At 40.5% G+C, this 25247-nt stretch overlaps 1 protein-coding gene across 4 annotated transcripts; it reads right to left on the minus strand.

Annotated features, from left to right (window-relative positions):
• Positions 1–1139: 1139 nt before the first annotated feature.
• Positions 1140–25197, minus strand: trip11 (thyroid hormone receptor interactor 11). 4 transcript variants are annotated; one of them, XM_077538604.1, is made up of 21 exons: positions 25085–25197; positions 24762–24925; positions 23910–23986; positions 22624–22734; positions 21511–21810; positions 20580–20648; positions 20305–20470; positions 17365–17732; positions 17207–17305; positions 15913–16116; positions 13806–15290; positions 11593–12903; positions 10921–11061; positions 9724–9917; positions 9479–9642; positions 7855–7958; positions 7683–7782; positions 6620–6701; positions 5877–5991; positions 3492–3614; positions 1140–2151 (listed from the first exon to the last, which is right to left on the minus strand). In XM_077538604.1, exons 2-21 carry the CDS (start codon positions 24898–24900, stop codon positions 1813–1815), a joined length of 5691 nt encoding a protein of 1896 aa, XP_077394730.1. In that variant the 5' UTR covers positions 24901–24925; positions 25085–25197; the 3' UTR covers positions 1140–1812. The 4 variants fall into 4 exon arrangements, with proteins under 4 accessions (XP_077394730.1, XP_077394731.1, XP_077394732.1 ...); XM_077538605.1 differs by having other exon boundaries at positions 24762–25012; positions 25085–25190; XM_077538606.1 differs by having other exon boundaries at positions 1140–1669; positions 1811–2151; positions 24762–25190.
• Between the last annotated feature and the right edge of the window lie 50 nt (positions 25198–25247).

The raw sequence follows: 25247 nt of genomic DNA on the forward strand, positions 1-25247 counted from the left end.
TGTGGCCTTTCATGGTAGATTGTTGTCACGTAGTGGGTCAATTTAAATAAGATAGTTACCCTCAGCGACATGAAATTTAGCAGACATTTGGGAGGCAATCTGCTTTTTTCTCCCTTCCAAATGTGGCCTTTAATTGTAGATTGTTGGCACGTAGTGGGTCAATTCAATTAAGCCAGTTACCCTTAGCAAACGTGAATTTGAGAGGGCATGTCACATGTTAATGAAACAAAATCAACTTTTTTCTCCACTTCTAAATGTGGCCTTTCATGGTAGATTGTTGTCACATAGAGGGTCAATTTAAATAAGCTAGTTTTCCTCAGCTACATGAAATTTAACAGACATTTGGGAGGCAATCTGCTTTTTTCTACCTTCCAAATGTGGCCTTTTATGGTAGATTGTTGGCACGTAGTGGGTCGATTCAAACAATCCAGTTCCGTTAGCGACATGAACATTGGGAGACATGTCTATCACTAATGAAAAACACAAAATTAGCTTTTCCCACCTCCTGAATGTGGCCTTTCAATGGCAGATTGTTGTGATGCTAAATTGTTGAGAATTTGAGCTTGAGTCATTTAGAAATCCAGAACAAATGTCTCGTCTAGGAGGAAAAGGAGGAACTGTTCAACTTTTCTCCGTGCTTTGTTTCGGCAACTATTTCGTCTTTTCTGAGGGTCTTAACTTAAAAATCAGAAACAGGTGCAAATGTAAATATTTTAACCCAACAAAGAACTGACCAAAATTCACCAACTGACAACAAACAGGAAACATGAAAAGGTCGCAGGCTGTATTCGGAATCACTCCCTAGCCACTATGTAGTGCCCTATACAGCGAGATTACCATTTTGTACTGCTCTTCAAATATGTAGTGACTATAAATGATCCCACATGTAAATCTGATCCTGATTTACTGATTCATGTTTACAAAGTGACACTTGTTTGGTAGAATTTAGTGAATGAAATGACAAAAAACAAAACAAAAAAAAACTGCATAGCAAAGTGTTGGCATGATTCAAATGTTCAACATGTATTATTTGATTATTTTCAAAGAAAAGATTACAAACTATAAGTACTGTTTTTTTTTTTAGTGTACTTTCAGTTAACTCCACAATCCACTACATAAAAATCTCAATACAGAAGTGCTTTGATATACGACTTTAATTCATTCAATGACCATGAGCTTAACTCAAAAATATTTGCATCTCAAATCATCTTTCCCCACTGAAATGAGTGGAAACGGCATTAATCCGTTCCAGCCTTTCCCAGAGAACAACAAAAAAAGTGCGTAGTGTGTTTTTGAATAAGAAAAATAGCACTCTATAATCTACTTTATAAGACATGCAGAAATTATATAGAATTTAAAGAAAATTTTAACCAGATAGCGGACATGAAGGTAAAGCGGTTGTTTGAAATAAATAAATGTGCAATACTCTTCGCTTTATGTTTAACTTCAACCGGGAGTGGCAATAAACTACTCAAAGCCTCAACTTGAAGCTTTTGGGGACAATTGTCGTACTCCAATTTTTGCTCACAAGTCGAAGCAAACAAACCGTCTCACTGACAGCTCGTATCTCGAAAAGTCATACGTCGTGTCACTTGTTCCACCAGGCACCACTACAGAGAGATTAGGGAGTCGAATATGCGATTCCAAATACAGCCTGAAGTGCCCATACCTGAAAACAAACAGGAAGTCGGCCATTTTGGTTTGAAGCCACCATTTTGGGAGATTTGCATTAAACGCTCTAGCGCATCTCCAGTTTTTACAAGGAAGCACTTTGATTCATCTGCATAGCACAAACGTCGTCTTCACCCACGTTCACTGCTTCAACAGGTCCTTGAGAACGGCGCCCCCGCTGGCCTCGGCCGACACGGGCACGGGCGTGAAGGTGGGCAACGCGTCCGAGATGGGCTTCATCAGCAGGTGCCCGCCCGGCCCGCCCGAGATGGCGGCGCCGGCGGCCAGCAGCGGCACGGCGGCGGAGCGCGGGGCCAGGAAGGGGTTGCCAGACTTGCCGGAAGACACCGCGCCGCTCGCCGGCGTTCTCCTGGAGGGCGGGGCGCTCAGAGGCTTGATATCCAGGACGGGGAGCTTGGGCGGGGGGAGCGACGGCGTCGACTCCGTCTCCAGGAACTTGACAAACATCTCAGAGAAGGACTGGGAGCGAAGAAAAGAGGATTTTTCTTAAATTGGGGTCACAAAATAATTTACAAGAGGGGTGTCAGGCGATTCAATTTTTGAATCACAATTGATCGCATGACTTCAATAGTTAAATCATGATTAATCGCAAATTTTTAAATGTACAATTAAATGTATAATAAAATATTTTTCATACTCTTGTTAAAGGGATACTTGACTCATTGAACAAATTTCAGCAGTAAAAAGTTAATATTTTGTCGATAATTAATGTGGTAACTTCATTATTTTTCATGTACAATTAACACCTTTAAAAAGCAATTTTTCTACTTGCTGTCGACTGATGATGACAGTTTGCTGACCGCCCCCAGAAAACAGGTGAGCCATGATTGATCGTTACCTACTTCCTCAGCACAGGTGATGTCATCAACAGTTGACAGCAAGAGGATAAAACAAAAACAAAAAAGTTTTTAAAAAGGTATTAATTGTACATTAAAAATAATGAAGTTATCAAATTAGTTCTGGACAAAATAACTTTTCACTGCTGAAAATTGTTCAATGAGTCAAGTATCCCTTTGACATAAAAGTGCAAAGAAATGTTAAACTAATTAATATTATATATATATATATATATATATATATATATATTAATATTGCTACATCTTTTAATCAATAATACAATAATTTTACAATAATTCATAACATTGAGTTAAAATTAAAAAGCTGTACTGTAAAAATGAGTGAGACATTGATTTGTGGGGTCATTTTCTGCCACTAGAGGGCACCATTGCATTTCTAAGACAGTGACAGCTCAGTGCAGTTTTCTTTTTACATTAAGAGCTTATTAATTTCATAATAATTCATAAAATTGAGTTAAAATTAAAAAGATATACTGTACTGTAAAAATGAGTGTGACATTGATTTGTGTTGAGGTAATCTTTCTGCCACTAGACGGCATAATTGCATTTCTAAGTGACAGCTCAGCTCATTTTTCTTTTCATATTAAGAGCTATCTAATCTTTAACATGAACTAAACAATGAAATTATGCACATTTAAAATCATAACATTCAATTTGCCCCAGTCTCCACAAATATATACATATTATTAAATGTATTACAGCTCAATTTTGACGTGGACATGTAAGGTGAATTTAATTAATTAATGAACGCACTAATTTTGACACACCTAAGAATAGACACCCCCCAAAAAATAATAACCAAGGTTCACTCTCGCGTTCAAATTATGCCTCTCATTACAAAAAGTTTGACAACTCCTCCCAAAAACAATCGGAGGAAGCCCGACGGGAGACACTGGTAAAGTCACTGCAGCATGTGTCAGCTCTGTTTCTTCTTCTTCTTACCGAGTTAAAGCTGTGTCCGCTGGTGGGCCTCTGGGGAGTGTTGGGGACGCTCTGCGCGCCTCGGCCACCGAGCCAGCTCGACACCCAGCCCGTCACGCCGCGAGCCGTGTCCTCCTCCAGCATCTGGACCACAAAAAAAATTAAAAAATAAGAAATCAAATCAAACTACTGTATTTATGTAGCACCTTTCATACATTCACATGCAACTCAAAGTGCTGAACAATTAAAACATCCATAATACAATAAAAAGAAAAAGCCATATCCCCATGATCGTACCCACAGACACACGCAAACCACAACATGGCGGGGCACAGAAGAACCCTGTGAGGAAAATGTTAAGTTCAAAGTGTCTTTGACAGCTTGTACTCTGCTCTCCTCGCTGCGAGTAAAAACGAATAAGTCTTGTCTTCTCATCCTTGTGTTGTCATTCTTATATGTTTTGGTGTGTAAACCTAACAGAAAGGCCCCCAGGAGGAGTTCATGCATCTGGAAATCAGTTATAATTAGGGCTGGCTGATATGGCTTGAACCGAATTCTGAGATTTGTTCCGAAAAACAAGTTTAACAGTAACTGATGAAAATGTGTAAAGACTGACAGCTCAGTATTATTTATTTATTTTTTAACAAAACTTAGTATTTTAGTAATTGTTGAACCTTAGTGAGAAAAATCAGCAAAAAAAAAAAGGCTAATTTATTCCCCTTTTTTTTTTTTTATAAGGGGGGTGGGGGGATTTCTACCGATTTTAAATTAACCAGCCGGGCCCTAGATTATATCCAACTTTTGCATTGAGAGCCCTTTAAAAGGATACAACACTGCACAACTAGTGATGCTAGTTATTATTAGTCTGTCAGGGTTGTTTACATTGTGTGTTAGCAATAAACTAGCAGAATGTAGCGTTGTGTGTTGACTGTAATTATTTCAAGTTTGGTAGCACAAACTCTTTTTGTAATTTCAAAAGGTGACAATTTTGGGCCTTTAATGATCTCATGTTTTGATCCTGTACTGTTACAGGCTTAGGAAAAAAAATGTGAAAAAGCAGATTCCAAATCTGCGACACAGGAAGGGCTTGAACGATGAACTGTGTGTGTAATGCTAACATTATCTAATTAACTACTAGCGGCATGTGCGTGTCTGCGTGAAAGCGACAGCATCTCCTCTTTCGTCACGTTCTGCTTAAAAGACCACATTGCTGAAAAATGCCAGATCTGTTGCGGCAATTTTGCGGTAGAAAAGCTCAGACAAGTTGCCGAAGACATAATGGGCCTCAATTCCCCCCATGATTAGATCCGCGGGGTATTTTTTTGCTGACTCGACACGTCGTTGCGAGAGGAAGCGGTCTGTCATCCTCCCTCGTCGTCGACGAGGACGCTTGCTCGCAGCTGGATGCACTTAGAGCGCGCTGTGACCCCGTAAGGGGATGTAAACACGAGCAGGGAGGGACAAAGTTGTACTAAAAAATAAAAAAAAAAATAAAAAAAAAAAGAGGAGGCGACGGACCCGCTATGACAAAAGTGCAACACCATAAAAATGTTCTTTTTCTTTGGGGGCGCCATAATCCAATTTGCCGTGTCTGTTTCCCTTTAGGAGGGTTGGAATGGTTCCTCGGGGCTGCTGCCAGACCTTCTGGATAAGAATGAAAAACTCCCCGCTGCCTTTCGTGGAAGTTGTCTTGGGGGTTTCTTGTGGTTTTACAGTTGATTCCTTTACTAATTTACATTTCGAAATATGTGTTTCAAGTTCGCTGCAGCGTTTTTTTGTTTGTTTTTAAGATTCAAGCCTTGTTCGATTGTTCGGATTTTTGTTTCTTTCAGTGTATTAAGTTTTTAAACTAACATCAGTTCTTGTCATAAGTGGTATAAAATATTGTTTCATGTTCATTATGTAACCCTTAAAATTCCAGTTCGTTTTCACAATGTACAGATAATAAAGAATGTTGCTCGGCGCCATTTTGAAAAGCGAGAGGGGCAGTTGGCAACACCAGGTAGCCCTAGCTTCATCGCAACACCCTAGCTCCGCCCACAATGAAAGCCGTGCTCAACATTTGCACATGAAAGAAACTAATGTTAAGTGCCCTGTAATCCTGTCTATTGATGGTTACTTTTTTTTAGTTGACCTTTTTTTTTTTCTTCCTATGAGCGCCTTGAGCACAAATACAAAAAAAAAAAAACATACTTTGTTGTTTTTGAATATATATAGTCTATGGTATACTGAATTAATTAATGGTACATTAGTGAAAGGGCCGTTTGAACACACAAACGACGCCACTGTGCTATTGAATTTATGAGGCACGTCGCAACAGGAACGGCATTATTCTGGCGTGCAAATAGTACCACAATGATGTCATTCATTTGAAGCGAAAAACGGCACCAATTAAAAATCGCCGACCTTTTCCACGTCCTCTCGGTTCAAGCCCAGGACGCCACCCATGAGCCTCAGCACGTCCATGCGCTTGTTTCTGGGCGTGTGGAAGTAGCCCTGCAGCAGGTTACGCATCAGGGCCCTGGGGACACAAAATTCAAAACCTCATTTAGGTGGCTAGTGAAAGTACAAAAATAAAGACTGAGAATTAGCAGAAGATTCCATATTAACTCATTCACTCCCAACCATTTTCACTGAAGTTTTTTTTCTGGATTTTGCAAGGCCCCTGAAATACTGTAAATACTGTAAATACTGTTGCTATAAAAATATGGAACCTACCAAAAGAGAGATTAGAGTCTCCTCTTTTATCAGGAAAAAAATTATATTCCTATCTGTTCCCGCTGTGCAGCAATTTGCAAAGGAACATAGCTAAGTTTCATTATTATTCACAATTCTGCTTAGAACTGTGGGGAAATCAGCTTGTTTTAACATGGCCTGGTTGATCTCTTATACTCTGCTGCCACTTAACCATTTTCTGGAGTAGAGACTGCATGAAAGCCTTCTCTATGATCTGGCATTAAAAAAACAAAAAAACAAAAAAACAAAAAACGTATAAATACGTCTTTGGGACACTTAAAACATTTAAAATATGACGTATTTATACGTTTTTGGGAGGTAATGAGTTAACTGCATTTCATTCGGAATGAAATGAGTGCATTACGACATTAAGGTTACGGTAATTGCACTTAAAACATAATCATGTCAGCTACTTGTCAATCTTGCCCTCGGTACTGTTCAACAGGTTCATCAGTTTCTTCTGTGCTTCCTCCAACATTTCTTGTCTTACGGCCACTGCAAACAAACACACAGGAGCACGTTAGCCGAGCAGCGCACACATTCACAGATGCCACATATGAAATTATACATGTTCCATAGGTGGCAGTCAGATAAGAAAGGCAATGAGCTCATGCAGCAGGTCTACAATAACACAAGACCGAGTCATATCAGATGTGGCGTTCAAGTCTAAACAAAAGCGTGGGAGAAAGTTTCGTCCCAGGCACAAGGAGGTGACGTCGGAAAAGTCATTTATTTTCTAAAGAATATCGGGTTTAGCAATGCTGTTTTTACAATAACAACAATCCATACATTAAAACAACCTCCAGGAAACACAAAACACTACAGACACACATAAAATTTTTTAAATCTAATAATTTTGCTGAGATACGTATTTGAATTATTCGTATCTTTTATGATTCAGAATGTAATAATTGTTTCAAAGAAAAAAAAAATGTTCGAAAGTAATATTTTTGACACTTTTAATGCCAAAATGTTTTTCCATATGTCCCAAATTAAATGTCCTGATTTGCAGTGTTGTCTGAAGATGCTAACTACATTTTTTGATATAAATATAATACAGTATAAAATCATATATATATATATATATATATATATATATATATATATATATATATATATATATATATATATGAGAATATATATGACATATTTTTAATACAGACCGGGGGGGGGGGGGGGGACTTCACAAGGAGGCCTTCATTTGTGATGTTGGAAAAGTCCTTGGGTCATTTTTTATTTTATTTTAAATTCTAAGCCCAAAGAAAATAACTTTATTGTTGTCAGAAGTGAACGCCAAAGGCAGCAGGGGTGAGCTTAAGGTCTGGAAGTGGACCAACAAAAAAATAAAAATGATGGAACTTGGTTGCCAAGATGTGTAAGATGGAAATTTTCCTTCATACGGAGGGTACAATAAAGACTATTGTTGAGGTCTAATCACGTCGGACAGAAAAAAAAAAAAAACGACGACGACCTCACCTTGCTGCTTCAGTTCCTCAATCTGCTCCTCCTTGTAGTCCAGCTGGTCGGTGAGGCGAGACGCCGAATCCAGAGCTGCGTTAGCCTCGTCCAGGTTTATCTGCAACGCGAGCGTCATTTTCCACGTTTGCTTACACTGAGGTGGGATTCAACCGTGATGCGATGAAAGCACCTGAAGGGCAGACGCTTGATCTTCTAGCTTGTCCGCCTTCTTCTGCCACTCCTCCTTCTCCTTCCTGAGTTTGTCCAGCTCCGCAGAGTACATGGCTTTCTCCTCTGAACGGCAACAAAGGAGACTTTATGACTTTATACAATTTTGGAGCCATGTTTTGGTCAAAACAGTCCAATCGACTGGCCTCTCTGGCTGCCATGTTGAAAGCAGCAGTTTGGGAAGTACGTAAGACGAGATTCCCAACCAAGTTGAACAGTCACAATTGCAATAGGATGTTAGAGAACGCCGACTAAAACAGTTTTTTTTTTTTTTTTTTACTTGTTTGTAAAGAGGCACGTACAATAGGAAAGGTTCAAAAAGGTTGTTTTTTTGTTTGTTTGTTTGTTTTTTCCTGGCTGTGGTGCAATGTTAGTGGCACTATTCTGTGCATGCAACAAAACTGCAGCTCTGCTTAGCTTTTGGTTTTGATGTCATCGTGTTTCCGTGTAGTCCGAAAGAGAAAACAGCAGAATTTCTAGCAGGTAGCTCTCAAGTCACGAATGGAGAAAATTTGTGTGAGAAATCAGGATCCAAAGCTAAACTGTGGAACCAACAACACTGCAGCACAACTTAGTTAGTGGCTTTGACGTGTGGGGGAAAAAAAAATAACACTACAGTTAAGATATTTAATAATAAAAAAAATAAATAAAAAATACAACTTGTAAAATAAAAAATAAATAAAACAAAATAAATAAAACTAAGACGTAATACGGCGATTAATTGCAAAAAAAAATATGACTCAATTTAAAAACAAAAAAAAAAGAGAAAAATACATTGAAATAAAATTAAATTAAATAAAAAAAACCTTCAAAATACTTTTCCCAAAAAATATATATATATATACAGCGGATATATATTATAAAAAAAAATAATAATTATACACACCCTGGTACAAATGCTAAATTTTTGTATAAAATAAAGAAATAAAAATAAATAAATTCTACTACAGTTTAAAAAAAAACAAAAAAAAAAAACACTTGCAATATGGCAATTGACAAAAAAATACGACTACATTTAAAAAAAAAAAAGAAAAAAATACATTGCATTGAAAAGAAAAAAACCCCACTGAATTAAAAAAATAAGAATTAAAAATAATTCATAATACTTTTCCAAAATATATATAAATATATACACAGCAGATATAAAAAGTCGACACATCCTGGTACAAATGCAAAATATTTGTGTAAAATAAATAAAGAGGGTAAGTACAAATAAACAGCTGAGATAAGGTGCACAAGTGTGCACACCCTCTTATGTTATTAATGAATGTCGTGGCTGAGTTTAGAATTAACCATTAACATTGTCATATTCGAACTCATGTTAAACGGGAGTCTGCACACCTACCACCATTTAAAGTGCCTCTGAGTCAACCACAATTCAAGTTCAGATGTTCACTTGTGCATTTCTTGACATTTTTATCACATACAAAAAAAAAATAAAAATACTACTACAAAATCTTAAATACGAGAATTATTGTAAAATAAATAAATAAAGGTATCATTGGTAATTGTATTCCTTGGTTTGATTCATTGTATTGAAGTAACTTGATCTAGTTGCTGGTTATCAAATTTCACAGAAGCCTTGCCTTGTTGGAACTGCTCTAGCACCATCTGCAGGTTGGAGAGGGAAACTGCATACTGTTTGACCTGCTCCTGGGAGGTCCCAAGTTGCAGGAGGGCATCGTCCCGCTGCTTCACCACGCCGCTCAGCTGCTCCTGCAGAGACTCCACCTGCATGCTGGCCTGCTGGCTACAAGCACAACGAAAAACATGACAACTCTCAACGACCTTAGATCCGCTTGCGTCTACTCGGCTGGGCTTGGATGGCGACCTGGCGCTCTCCACCGCGCTGGAGGACGTGGCCAGCCGCTCGTCCAGCAGGGCCACGCGCCGGCGCAGCTCGGTCTCGCGGTCTTCGGCGGCGACGGCCTCCCGCGTGTACGAGTCCTCCATCTCCAGCAGGTGGTTGCGCAGCCTCTCCAGCTCCAAGTTGAGACGCTGCTCTTTGTCCCGCATGTGCTGCAGCTGTGTGGACAACTCATTCAGCGGCTGTTGTGTTGTTTATTTAAAGGTGGAGTCAACAGTAAACATTTCTTGACAATAATATGTTATATGTGACCTCACTAGTCTAAACATGACATTATGATTAATATTGTGTTAGTGGAATATGAATTATATAGCAAAATCCAGCCATTTATTTTATTTTTTTAATCCATCTCATGGGGCGGCCATTTTGCCACTTGCTGTCGACTGAAGATGACATCACAATTGCTCAGGGCTCAAGCAATCACAGCTCATGTTTTCTAAATCTGAGCTGTGATTGGTTTTTACTAAGATCTGCGCAACTGTGATGTCATTTTCACTCGACAGCAAGTGTCAAAATGGCCGCCTTCTGATATTGATAAAAACGGCTGGATTTTGCTGCATAATTCATATTCCACTCACGCAATATTAACCAGAACGCCATATTTAGACTAGTGGCTGCATAGACCAATTATTGTCAATATTTTTTTTTTGACTTCCCTTTAATATTGTATTGTTATGTCATTATTTTAATTATTGTGTTTTGTTTTGTGTACAGCATATTTGTTCCAGCTGCAGTTTTTAGAGCTCGAGAAACGAAGCATTTTGCTAGTGCCCGACTTATTAAGTGGCCGATATAGTCTTCTTCTTTTATTTTTTTAAACACACATTACATCATAAGTCAGATAAAGATATTCAAACATTCTATTCTACCCTCACCCCCCAAAAAAAACAAAAATAGGCAAATTATTGCTGTAGGTGTTAAGGGATGAAACAAAAGTAATTTTATTCATTGTATATTTTAAAAATATATAATTAATATGCCGATTAATGTTCACAGAATTTTATTCTGCCATATCAACCACTTAATCAAAACTATAAAGTGATATCGGATTCGACCTTAAAAAAAATAAATAATTAATAGGTCGGGCCCTACTTTTAGCCTGCAAGATGAGTTTCCCTTTGTGACGATACAAATAATGCATCATGAAGTGAACATTCACACCTCGGTCTGTAACGCCGTGGTCTCCATTTGCTTCTGCTTGAGCGCCATCACCACCTGGTCGCGCTCCTGCTGGAAGGCCACCGCTTTGTCCTGCATGGACTTGATTTCGTTCAGGAGCTGATTGAGCTCACCCGATTTACCCTGCGCCAGAGAGACGACAACAAAAACCATGCATGAGCTTGAAAAAGATATTTCAATAGCGGAAGGAGCCTTTAACGCATTCACTCCCTTTTCACAGAAGCGCTTCCGGCTGTTTTACTGGATTTTGCAAGGCCCACAGAATATTATGTTCTATTGCTATAAAAACATGGAAATTATCAAAAGAAAGATTAAAGTCTCTTCTTTCATCAGGAAAATAAAGTATATTTCTATTTGTTTCTGTTTTGCAACAATTAGCATTAGAATATAGCTAAATTTCATCACTGTTCACAAATTTATTTCGAATTCTGAGTAATTGAGCTTTTATTTCAACATGGCCCTGGTTGATCACCTTTGCTTTGCTGCCACCTGCTGGCCGTTTGTGTAATAACCCTTTCTTCAACCGTTCTTTGCAGTTGAGGCTGCGTCAAAGCCTTCTGTTTGCGCGACCATAAAAAACGTATAAATACGTCTTTGGGACACAAAACATTTACAATAGAACATATTTATACGTGCGAGTGCATGGTGAACTACCTGTTCCTTGTCCTTGAGCATCTTCTCCACAGTGGCGGCTTTGTCCCTCATGGCGGCGAGCTCAAACTCGCGCTCGCGCAGCAGCATGGACACCTGCATGTTGGTCTCCTGCAGAGCGCGGAACTCGGACTCCTTCTCCCGCGAGCGCGCCGCCACCCGCTCGTTCTCCTCCTTCAGCGTTTTGCCGTCCATCTCCAGGATGAGGGCGCGCTCCTTCAGGTTGGTGACGGCCTGCTTCAGCACCTCGTTGTCGTTCTCGCGGTTGCGCAGCGCCTCGCCAACCCGCGTCAGCTGGTCCCCTTTGGTTTTGATGAGCAGATCCTTGTCGCGGACGGACCTCTGCAGGGCCTCCAGGCTGGCGCGGACCTGCTGGAGCTCGGCGGCGTGGTTCCTCTGCTCGCTCTCAGAAGAGGAGGCCGAGCAGGAGAGCCGGTGGTTGTTTTCCTGGAGGGTCCGGATCAGGTTCTCCCGCTCGGTCAGTCGGGCTTGAAGGGACGTCAGGTCCGGGCCTGGAGGGTCACCCGCGCTCGACTGCGGTTTGCTTTCGGCTGCCGTGGGGTCGAGACGGCCCAGCAGCTGATCCTTGGTGGTGCTGAGCTGGCTGAGGGTCTGCTGGACCTGGGCCAGCTCCACACTCAAGCTGCCCAGCCGCTGCTCCTTGTGCTCGTAGCTCTGGATGAGCCTGGCGTAGTCCACCGAGAGTTTGGATCCGGCGTCGCCGTCGGCCGACACCCGCGCCTGGAGTCCGAGCAGCTCCTCCTGAAGCTGCGCAGACTCGTGCTGCATGTTCTTGACGGTGGTCATCACCTGCCGCTTCCACTCCTCCATCTTCTTCACCTGCTGCTTGAGCGTGTCGCGCTCCTTCAGCAGTTCCTCGAACTGGTTGCTGCTGACCCCGCCGCCGCTGGCGTCTCCGCCCGACGACTGCAGCACCGTCACCAGCGTCTGGCACTTCTGCGTCAGCGCATCGATCTCGATGTCCTTCTCCCTGATGATGCGCGAGAGATTTTGGATGGTCTCCTTGAACATCTCCTGGCTCCCCGAAGGATCGACTGAGGTGGAGAGCCGCTGGTTCTCCTGCTGCAGCTTGAGCAGCGCCGCCTCTTTGCCCGCCATGATGTCCATGAGGCGGTGGTAGTCGGAGCGGAGCTGACTGTTCTCCCGGGTCTTCTCGTTGAGGACGGCGAGGACCTGCTCCCTCTCCACGGCGTAGGCCTGCAGCTGCTGCTGGAGGAAGATGACGTCCTGGCCGCCACCTAGAGTGACTCGCGCGTGAAGGGCCTGGATCTCCAGATCCTTCTGCAGGATCACCTGAAATACCAAAAAACATTACACTTATTAAAAAAAATATATATAAAAAAAATAATAATAAAACATACTACCACTATTTTTTTCACCACATCAAAAAATGCCTTTACTTAATTTTTGCATATTTCCAGCTTACTTTTAGCAAACAAATATGGTATTTAGTGATTGAAAAACTACCCACAGTGTATTTTGTGCTCTTTCCATAGAGCCCAAAGACGTCACAATATGGCACCAAAGCCGAGCTAATAAGAAAATCGTAATTTGTCAAAAAAGAATGCTGAAAATGACAGTTCAGCTATTTATGTGGAGTGAAGGCCAAGAAATACGGGGGATGATTGTTCATTGGAAAAACACTAAAAAAAACATAAAATAAAATGTTATTGTACTGTAAAATAAAATAAAATACATAAATAATAGACCCCCCCCCCCCCCCCCACACAAAAAAAAAGGGGACAAAAAATATACAAATAATTTCAATAATACTCGGGGGGGGGGGGGGGGGGGGGGGGTTCGGGGGCATATATAAGCAGCAAAATCCACCAGTTTTAATCAATATCACATGATGGCCATTTTGCCGCTTGCTGTCTGGTGAAAATGGCATAACAACCAATCAACATTCAGCTTTAGAAAACAGGTGAGCTGTGATTGGTTGTTGCCTGAGCAACTGTGATGTCACCTTCAGTCGACGGCAAGTTTTAAAATGGCCGCCCCCTGAGATGGATAAAAACGGGTGGATTTTACTTCATTAACTCTTATTCCAAAAATGTAATATGAATCAAAATGTCATGTTTAGACTACTGAGCTCACATATAACATATCAATATGGTTGACTTCCACTTTAAGTTTGGATAAATTTCGGATTAAAGCCGTCGGGCCTGGATCTCCAGGTCCTCCTTCAGAATCACCTGAGAGAGCTTCCCCACTTCGTCACGGGACAGCGCCATCTGGTCCAGCTGCCTGGTCAGAGACAAGTTCTTCTCGTTCAGCTGGCTGATTTCCGTCTCCTTCTCCTTCATGCCCTTCACCAGCCGCTCCAGCTCCACCTTGGAGAGGTCGTGCTTCTCGTTGCCGTTCTCCTGGTTCAGAGACACAGTCTTGTCCTCCTGCAGTATGACGTCGCCGCGCTCCATCGGCGACTCGGCGGGACCTCCACTCTCCAGCGCGCGCCGCAGTCCGGCCAGTTCCTGGTCCCTGGCTTGGAGGAGGCTGTCAAAGTCGAGCGTGGCCCGCTCCAGCTCGCTCCGGGAGCTGAGGAGCGACGCCTGCTGCTCCTCCAAGCTCCGCCGGAGATCCCGCGCCTCCTCTTCCAGGCCGCCTCTGGATGACTTGAGCTGGGCGATCTCGGCCTCCAGCTCGGTGATGATGTCGAGGGTGCGCGGGGGTCTGCTCTGTTGATCCTGCACGCGGTCCATCTCCTCCTTCAGGTGGCTGTTGTCCTCCTTCATGCCGGCGAGCTGCCGCTCCTTCTCCTCCAGCGCTTGCCTCAGCGCGTCGGCCTCCTTCCTCGCCGCCTCTAGCTCAGCCCGCGCGTCCGCCGCGTTCCGCTTGAGGGTATCGGCGAAGGAGTCCTTCTCCTGGAGCAAGTCGCTCAGCTGCTTCTGCCCGGCGACGGTGACGGCGAGCATCTCGTTGGTGTCCCGGTGGTCGGACGCCAGCTGCTCGGCGTCCAGGCGCAGCCGCGCAATTTCTGCGTCCTTCTCCTGGTTGAGCTTGACGGCGCGTTCGTGCTCCTTCTGCAGGGCCGAGGCGTCCATGGAGCGCGCTCGGCTCAGCTCGTCCATGGTGCGCTGGTACCGTTTGGCCCCTTCCGCCAGCGAGCGCTCGGCCCGCTGCAGCTCGCCGTCCAGCTGTTCCTTCTCAAGCTTGAGGGCTTCGATGCGCGTGTCCTTCTCCCGCAACGTCCTGCTCGCCGCCTGGTTCTCCTTCAACAAGTCCTCCGTTTTCCTCACGTCCTCTCTCAACTTCCTATTCTCCATCTTCAGCTCAAAGTCCTCCGACGTCACTTTCTCCAGCTGTCGCCGAAGGTCCGAAAGCTCTCTCTCCTTCAAAACCAGCTCACCTTCATCCACTTTTGTCCGTTCGGTCCGACTGAGCTCTTGTTTTGCCGCCATCAGTTGCTCCTCCTTCTCCTGCATGCTCTTCTTTAGTTCTGCCGTTTCTCTGCGGGCCTCCTTGCTCTGTTCCTGAGCGCGTTTCAGTTTGTCCTTCAGATCTCGGACAGCGCCATCCAGCTGCTGCTTGCTCATGTGCAAGTCGTTGAGCGTGAACGCACTCTGGCTGATTTTCTCTTTCTGGGCCTCCAGTTCCCGCTCAAGCTCGCTATTCCGAGCTTTGGCAGCGCTCTGCTCCGTCTCGGCCTTCTTCAGCTGTTCTTTCACAGAGATCAGATGCTGGGAAAGGAAGGAAGGAAGATTGACAAATTAGGACAAGCGAAATTGAGAAGATGATGAAGTGAAATGGAAGTGTAATAGTTAACATTTGGAATGTAGAATGTGAGCATTGGAAAGTTTAAAAATACTGAATACAATTTTTCAATCATTTTGTTTTTCCACATTCCTTCCTGTATAAAATCTTATAACCAACTTGTTGTCTGACTGGTAGGATTTAAGTGATCTTCTGATTCAGCAAATCTGGCAGTTCTGAGATTTGGTGGAAAATAAGGCGTGGGTACATTTGTAAAATGTCTCGGTTATTTTGGATATTTTACCATAGAAAATGTGAAATATTGAAAAACGTCAGCAATACTTTCCAATAGGAATAAGCTCAACATTTTGACGTGGGAATGACTAGAATAATAATTCTACTAATAAAAAAAATGGAAGTAATACTAAATACTGAGTTATTCGATATTGGAAAAATGTTTATTAACTTCAATTAAGTTTTTGTCATGAAAAATTTAGAGAGAAAATTTGAGAAATGTTTCTGGAGCAGAGAAAAGTGTCAGAAGAAGAATACAAGTATTAACAAAATAGCACATAATAACTGATAATTGTTGACTACATTTGGTCGGACCTGCGTCGCGTCCTGGTTTTGCCGGTCTAGCTCCTCCAGCTCGGTCAGCAGGGTGTCACGTTCTTCCTGTGTAGCCTTCAAGGTCCTCTCTCGCCTTTCCAGCGCCTCCTTCAGGTCTTCCATCGACTCACTTTCAGTTGATCGAGCCGCGCTATCCAAGGCAACTTTCTCTTCGGCCGTGCTCAGTCTTTGCTGCAGGGCGAGCTTTAAGAGGGAAACAAAGTATTAATCTAGTGTCTGAGGGGCAAAGGGGCTGCTTTTCACTAGACCATTTAGAAGCTGTCATTATTATTATACTGGTTATGTTTATGTTATGGAACGTGGCTATTATCATGAACAAGTGGCGATAGGAGCGATCATAATTATATAACAAACATCTAGCATGTACACAATCATGAACCCATGTTACATAAACGAAGAATTTTGTTCTGCCTCGGGTACCCATTTATTTGGTGTGCAACGTCGGACCACAGCAACAATTGTTCATGCATGTAGCATACCACCAAGGAGATGAGAAGGACAACTTCAAAAGTTTTTTGACATACACTAACATTCGGACTTTACTGCCTTGGTACACTTTTATTTTGAAGTTGTTCGTGGCAATGCATGGTAGCGTAGCGGCTGACTTGACTCATTTTCCCGACGGCAAGTTGGCCAGTTGGAACCAAGGTTATTTTAGTTAACTAAAACTAATGGAATAACTAAATCTAAAATTCCAAAAACATTTTTGTTAATGAAATAAAATACAAACGAAAATGATTTTTATAAAAACAAACCAATATTTTACATTTACAAAACTGTTATAGTGAAGATGTCCTTAGTTTTCATCTTTGGTAATTAATTTAGCACATGAGACTTTGCGGTTGATTTTAAATGTAATTTAAGTATATTTATTTTGATATTAACTGGAATGAAGACATTTAAAGGTGTGTTGCCACAGAAGTGATGTCATCTAGCAGCGGCCAATAGAAAAGCCCCTTCAGATGACTTTGCTCCAAGGGGACAATTTTGCACGTTTGACTTTTGGCTCCAATGGCTCGCCTTGCCTGCTTTTTCATTTAATTCAGCCAAAACGCAACGTTATGCAAGACCATGGTGTTTATTAAATCTTGCACACAAGTAATTTTTTTTAAATAATACTAAAACTAAGCCTTTTTGAAATAACTACAACAAATAAAAACTAAACAGAGCCACCCTGAAAACTAATGAAAACTAACTAAATAAAAACTAACAATAATGAAAATTCCAAAACTATAATAACCCTGGTTGGAACCCAATTTAAGCATGATCACACCTTATCTTGTTCCAGAGCCTCCTTCTCTTTTCTCAGTGTGCCGATGATGGTGTTCAACTCTAAGATATCGGCATGCTCAACCTCCTCCTTTGGTTCTGCCTGATTTGGGAGAGCAATGTCAGAAATGTCAAAGTTGTCCGAACCGAGGACTCGCTTACCTGAAGCAGGCTTTTCAGTCTCTCCGTTTCTTTTTCGGCAGCGGCGAGATTGTCCTTCAGCGCTTGGATCTCATGCTCCAGCTGGGCTTTCTGCACAGCCTTGCCCTCCTGCTCCCGCACCCGCTCCTGAAGCTCCTCCACGGAGGCCTGCAGGCGGGCGTAGTTCTGCAGCAGGGCCGCGTTCTCCTCCTGGGCGTCGTCCCTCTCCGACTGCAGCGAGGCCCGGACCCTCTGCGCCTCCTCCAGGGTGGCGGACAGCTCGGACAGACGCGACTCCCGCTCCTCGGCGGCCTGGCGCAAGGCGGAGATAGTGGTCTGCAGTTCTAGCTCGGTGGAGGGGTCTGATGGGGAGCTAAGTGGAGAGGCGCCTGGAAAAAGGACATTTTGACGATTTGCTGAGAAATGCATATATAAATTGGATCCCCGCATATGCACATGTTGACAATGCGTACTTTTATAAGCTTTTAGTTTCAGCCCTAACTCTTTTACTGCCACACATTATCAAAAAACAACTTCCAGTGCCAGCCGATTTTGAGCATTTTAACTCATCTTTCAAGGCAAACAGAATATTGTGTGCTTTTACTACATATACAAGGTGTGAACCATATGAAAGATCACATTTCATTCTTTCAATACAAAAAAAAAAAAAGTATGTTTCTACTTTATTCCGTTCTTTAGTAATCACCATTTGAAATGGGTAATTGAGTGACATTGAGCGAAAATTAAAAAGATAGGAGAAAACAAGGTTTTTGTGAAGAAACATTTTCTCCACAATAGTGACTTTGACACTAACATTTTTTTTATTTCTGTAAATTAGGTTTAATGCAACAAAGGTTTTGATTATTCATGTCATCCTTGAAAACGTTCTGTTTAAACAGATTTCATCAGATTCCGTCAAGTTTCATTGTAATTTCATACACCCGCAGCCCATTAAAAAGAGATACAATGCTACCCTCTGCTGGCCATAATTACTGGGTGTTTTTTATTCCACCACCCATTGACGAGGCAGCGTTGCACTAACACATTGATTTATAAAAAAAATAAAAATAAAAAAAAATAAAAATAAAAAAAAATAAAAAATAAACGGAGTTGACGTCATTTAACGTTTATGGCGGCATGCATTGTGATTTTACTAATCGTTATTAAACGTTTTTGGCGGTCAAAGAGTTACGCATTTCAGCCAGCTTTACTTACCGACACAATTTTTTTTACACAATTTTGGATGTGTTTTTTTTTTGTAGCTTTTGAATTATGTACATGATTATTATGCTGACCAAAATAAATTCAATTCTAGTGCGCATATTTGTGTGATGTCACGTCATTTTATCAGTACGCCTTGAAAAGTTAAATGGAAACTTAAACAAGTAAACACCATAGCGCTATAGTTTTCTACAGTACGGTAAATATTTTTTTCCAAAATTTAATAATACCTGAAATCTTAAACTTTCAAATTTGTTTTAATGTCGAGAGAAAAAAGGTTCCCAGGGTCAGCAGCATCTCTTATAAAGTCTACTGAAAATTTAAATAAATAGTTCCCTGAGATTAAAAAGGTTTTAGCTTTACCTTATATCGGCCATCACATTTTGAAAAAAAGAACGACAGCCTTATTGGTCAAAATGCCCAATATCGGTGCCGATAATCCATCCTTAGTTGAATACTTGAACATACAATACTAGGGGTGTGAATTGCCTAGTACCTGACGATTCGATTCGTATCACGATTCACAGGTCCCGATTCGATACCGATTAATCCCGATACGAATGGTCACGATTCGATACCGATTAATCCCGATACGAATTTATAAGTCGATTGTTGGGATTTTTTTTCATTCATATTTAGAAAATACTAATCAGTAAGCTTGTAGAGTGTAAGATTTATATGAAAATGTATTATTTATTTATCTGAAATTTCAGTCTTATAGAGGTTGTAATCTGTTTCATGTTTGAACAGCATTAAAATAAAAATATTAAGGCTTAATGTGCCGTTCATATAACATTCTTCCATGCTCAAGGTGTGAATCCTAAAAAAAAAAAAAAAAAAAAAAAAAAAAAAAAAAAAAAAAAATCGATTCTGCCGATTATTGAATCGATTCGAGAATCGCGCGATGTAGTATCGCGATATATCGCCGAATCGATTTTTTTTTTTGACACCCCTATACAATACAATTGTTTATGTCATATGTGTTCATGATTGCGTACATATTATATGTCTGGCGTTGACGCTTTCCTGATTAACTCATTTTCAGTGACGCAAACCCATTCGCTCCCGACTGTTTGACTGGTTTTGAAAGGTCCACAGAATATTCTGTTCTATTCCTATAAAAACATGGAAGCTACCAAAAGAAAGATTAGAGTCTCCTCTTTCATCAGGAAAAAAAGTACATTTGTATCCGTCTCTGTTTTGCAGCAATTAGCATTAGAATATAGCTAAGTTTCATCATTACTCACAAACATGTTGAAAACACAAGGGAAAAGAGCTTGTTGCAACATGGCCCTGGTTGATCTCTTACAATCTGCTGCCACTTGCTGGCTGTTTTTTGTAATAACTGCCATTGCTTTAAGCGACCTCTTCATGTCAGAAGCTGTATCAAAGCCTTCTGTATGCGCTAGCATAAAAAAACATTTAAAAACGTATAAATAAGTGTTTGGGAGTGCAGGACAAACTACTAAAATCGTATTTATACGTTTTTGGGTTTGAATGAGTTGATCATTGTGTGGTACAGACCACAATAAACTGTTCAGCTCATTCGTTGTTTCTATTTTGGTGAAATTGTGAATTTCTGCTGTGACATCTGATTTGCTTCATGGGATGAATATCTATCTGGGCTCAAATGGAATACACGGATTTGGCGGCAAGGCTCAATGATCTCAAGCCACCGTGAATAACAGCGGTTCACTGTAACCTCATTAGCGGTCGTCACATACAGAAACATCTGCAGACCATTGTGCAGCTGCTCCTCCAGCTCCTCGATCCTCTCCTCATACTCGGCCAGCTCCTCCCGGTGGCGGCGGCTGAGGTCGGACATCTTCTGGCGTTGGACGTCCTGCAGGGCGGCAAGCTCGTGCTGGTGCTCGTCCACCTCGCGACTCATCTTGTCCCGCAGGTCCTGTAAAAAAAAACACAAAAACAAAAAAGGTCAAGTCTCACAGTGTTGCTCAAGTGTCGAGCCAGCTTTGCATTTTATTGGGATTTTTTATTTTATTTTTTTTTGTTACCTTAATTGTTCTTTGAAGTTTCAGAATCTCACCCTGGTCAGAGTTGCCTGCCCCGCCTGCTGTTGATGCCTAAAGGAGAAATTCAAAAATTGTGACTTCATCAGTTGCAAAATATTGAATTTAATGTCTCTACAAATATTGCGTTTTCATCTGTTAGAATTTGTACATTAATTGTAATTAGATTAAATGCAATTACATAATAGAATTGTAACTGGGTTATTGTATTCAATTTTAATTAGACATTTGAATGAACTACAAAAGGTTTGAATTTTAAAATTACATTTACGTAAAACCTTAAATTTGAAATTCTGTTTATTAGAAGTTAATTTCTAAATTTGAATCGTTTCTCATTTTTATCCAATTTAATTAAAGTGTAAATATTTCTTGACATTTAATTGTACATAATTTAACTTGAAAATTTTGTTTTTACTATTTTAGTTGCATTTAATTTTAGTTAACTTCAACTGAAATGTAAATGTAATTTGTTTTTCTTTAACTTGAAATTTAAAAGAATTTCACATTTGACTGTCAATTTAACCGAATTTTATAAACTATATAAAAAAAAATAGTTCAAAATGTTGTGGTGGTTTTGGTAGTGCAATTTTTTAATTTCTTTGGGAATTTTATTTCAAATTGAAGTGCGATTTTAAATAGAATTGGAAATGTAATGTTAAATCGGGAAATGTAATACCAAATCAATTTAGAAATTACATTTAAAATAAAATTGGGAAATGATAATACTGTGGATAATGACCATTTTAAATTCATTTGGAAAGTAGTCATTTTAAACTGATTTGGGAATTTGTTTATTTTACATTTGTGATTTTCATTTGAAAGTGAATTTGAAATTCTATTCAATTCAATCACCAATAGGAGATTGCAAATGTAACCAGATAAGCTAGTCTGACGAACTACCGAGCGTCCACCTCACCTGCGACATGCGCCTCCAGTGCGCCACTTCCGCCTCCAGTCGCAGCACTTCGGTTGACAGCCGGTTGATCTCCTGCTGGGAAGAGATGACTTCACTGATGTCCATGTCGTCGCCATGAAAGCCGTGGTGGTGAGACGCAGACGCCCGGGACAGGAAGGAGGACGCCGTGGTGGCGACGCTCGAGGAGGCCGTGGTGACGGGCAGCGAGGGGCCGGCAGAGGCAGACTGGACCGAGTGTTGCAGCTTCTGGACCTCCTCCTGGAGGCCGCTTTGTCGGGCCTTCAAGTGACTGATCTCCACCTGGAGGACGCATGGGAGTATTTATTTATTTATTTTTGCTGTTATATAGTAATAATCTAAGGCAGTGTTTTTTTTTTGTAATTTATTATTGTTATCTCAGATTACCACGAGCAGTTAATTACATTGTGGTCTAGGGGTGGGAACCTCTCTACGACAAAACTAATAATAATAATAATAATAATAATAATAATATAAATAAATGTATGGAAATAAAATAATCAAATATAAATAAATAAATAATTAGTTAATTAAAAAATAATTATTATTCATTAATTACTTAATAATTCATGTTAAAATAATATAAATACATAAATATAATATATAAAAAATACATAAAATAATAATACATAATAATAATAATAATAATAATAATAATAAGCTCATGAGTCTTCTTCACCTGAAGACTTCCGTCCATTTCCCTGCCACTCTTATGAGGCACTCCCCCTAGTGGCCTGCCAATAAGTCATGAACAATGGAGCCCTTATAGTGGCTGTATATTGACTACAAATATCGCAATACTTTCATAGCCGTATCGATAATCCATCGGGAGGCAAAGTATGACGATTTATCACAATATCGATATATCATCACACTCCTATTGTGTTCTAACTGGTGGTGGTAAACTACAGTATATTAAATTAGCTAACTGCTAATGGAAACTTTATCCCTGCAACATGTGTTCCATAAGCAAACGGGGGACTGAATTAATTTTGGAAATTGGATTTTGCCAGGGGAAAAAGAAGAAAAAAAAAAAAACATTATAAAAAGCAATATTGGAGAAGCTAAATATTGTACTGAAGTTGATGCTCATACGTCTTTCTGCTGCAGAAGTGTCCTGTACTCGGACGACTGCTGCTTGATTTGGATCTCTGAGGCTTCCAGCTTCTCTTCCAGCTCGGCGTGGAGCTTTTTCAACCTTTCGCACTGCAAAAAAAATAAATAAATAAATAAATAAATACAAAAACAACAACAAAATAATAATAATAAAAAAAGACAGTTGTTTATAAATATGTTCCCGCAGCATTGAACCACAAAACAAAGTCAACAGGAGTTTTTGTCAGCTGCCCGCGGGCTGTTAGCCAAATGACAAGTAAGCAAGCAAACGAGATGCTAAACATTCCTGCCGTGTCAACAGCTTGATGATAATCTTATCGCAAAACACTGCAAACCTGTACCATGATGCCAAACTGCACCTCATGGAGGAGAAAGTTACATTACAAATAGGTGACTAAAAATGACTTTAATGGAAAATGGCTGACAGCATCACGAGTGTCCATATCTTTGCAATGGCAGAGCAACAGGTAGCTTATGTAAACTATGTTGTTTATGGCGCAGTTCAAAGAAGATTTGAAAGCCTGAATAACATAAATAGGAAAAAAAATAGAAAACTGTATCATATTTAGACATAGATAATAAATTTGTGGCATCCAACGAAAAGCTTATGCATCCATATTTTGCCAGGCCGAATAAATCATCTTATAACAATAAATACATACATATTCGTCATTTTTTTTTTTATATAAAAAATGAATTACTATATTTGGTATGATAAATATATATTTCAATTATTTACAGTTGTTTCTTATGTAGAAAAATATTTTAATTAGTTTGGGGAATTAATGAATGAAAACTGTTTCTTTGTGGAAAAATTCTAAAATATATTGTCGATGTCAAGTGGAATCCTTGCATTTGCACAACATTTATTTTTCAGGCAATTAAAAAAAATGGCATCTTGTTTGAGTCATTAAATATTGTATTGTTGAAGAGCGTGCACTATTTTAAGCACTTAAACTTGGTTAACAATTTATAATTAAATAAAACATGAGAGAGCTAATGGGGGCTGACCAATAGTATTGAGTTGGAAAAAAAAATAAATTCACCAAATTTGCATTATGTGAATACATAAAGTATTTTTTAGTTGTTTTACCGTCTAAAAAAATAGATAAAACAGCATGTGACAATACTGTCTTTGTACGCCACATTTTATCTTTCTAATCAGCATCCGAATTTGACAGGCAGATATTATTTGCGAGCAAAAGTATTTTTTTTTAACTATTATTAATCAGGGGATATACAACTAAAATAATAATAATCCAAACCTCAAATTTCTGAGAGGAGAAGGCAGCCTCCACATCAGCCAGCTTGGAATTAGACAACTGCAGCTCTGTGGCGGCGTCTGCGTTTACATGGGGAACAAATGAAATAGTCACTTATCTTTTTTTTCCCTTTCCACTCTGAAATCAAAACACATATATCCAATGTGATGTCATGTATTTCCAGAATGGAAACAAACATTGAGTATGTCTTTCTATCACGCCACATGAGAGCTGCTTTAACACCCTCACATGACACACAAGCAAACAACACACTGACGGTCCTGTGCAGTCAATATATTGAATTTTCCTTTTAGTTTCAAGTCACACGAAATCATCAAAACAAAAACTTTTCTGTACTTTATGTCAGAAAAATAGCACTCTACATTACTGCACTTCACAAAATACATACATTCCATCCTGTGCATTGCTTTGGGAAACAAGTGACACTTGATAGCTACGGGATTTTTTTTTTTTTGAGAAACAAGTGAGTTAGACTCATTAGGTAGCCATGTGACGTGAAAGGTGGCTGCATTGTTTATGTACGTGACCAATCATGAGATAGCCATGTGATCTATCCTTCACATTGTTTTGGTAAACAATTACATTCATTGACAAACGCATTTCAGTAGTCATGTGGTTCCATTTTCTACATCAATTTAGGCGACTAGAAATCAATAGGTAGCCATGTGATTCCATCAGCTACAGGTTTGGGAAAATAAAAAAGCGACAAATTCATTGCATAGCCATGTGATTCCATCCTCGACATCACACATTAATAAAAGTTCTTTTTTGTTAATAGTTAGATAACTAAAGAGTACAGTAAAATGATCTGCAAATGATGATGTGGCGACTTACCTCCGACTTCTTCCACTCCCTCCAACAACATATCTTTGGTAAAGTTGGAGATCTGCCCGGTGAAGGACGACAGGCTCCCGCCGACCTGGCCCAGCGACTGGCCGAGGCCGGAGCCGATCCCGCCGAGCCACGATGACATCTTTGGGGTGGCTCAACAACACCACCTCCGGACCAAAACAGAAGCGGGGGGTCGGTCGGTAAGGGCGACCAGGGAGCTAGATGGGGGCTAGCTTAGCCTAGCTTCGGTTTAGCTAGCGACCTAGGACATTAAGCTAAACAGCCTATACAAAAATATGGGATAATTTAGTGCCTCGGTAGTTTACCTTGAGAATAACAGAATAGCTTTCACTCGTTCGGTTCATTAGACTGCCAACTCGGCTGCGGCAGCCATTACGGGGCCGGCTGGCTGTCACCTGTGACGTGGACGGAACTGCCGCGGTGCATTGTGGGATTCATGAAGGATCGACCATTTTTAAAGGGCCAGCG

Source organism: Festucalex cinctus, chromosome 12 (genome assembly GCF_051991245.1).
Source record: "Festucalex cinctus isolate MCC-2025b chromosome 12, RoL_Fcin_1.0, whole genome shotgun sequence".
In the NCBI taxonomy this organism is placed as follows: Eukaryota; Metazoa; Chordata; class Actinopteri; order Syngnathiformes; family Syngnathidae; genus Festucalex; species Festucalex cinctus.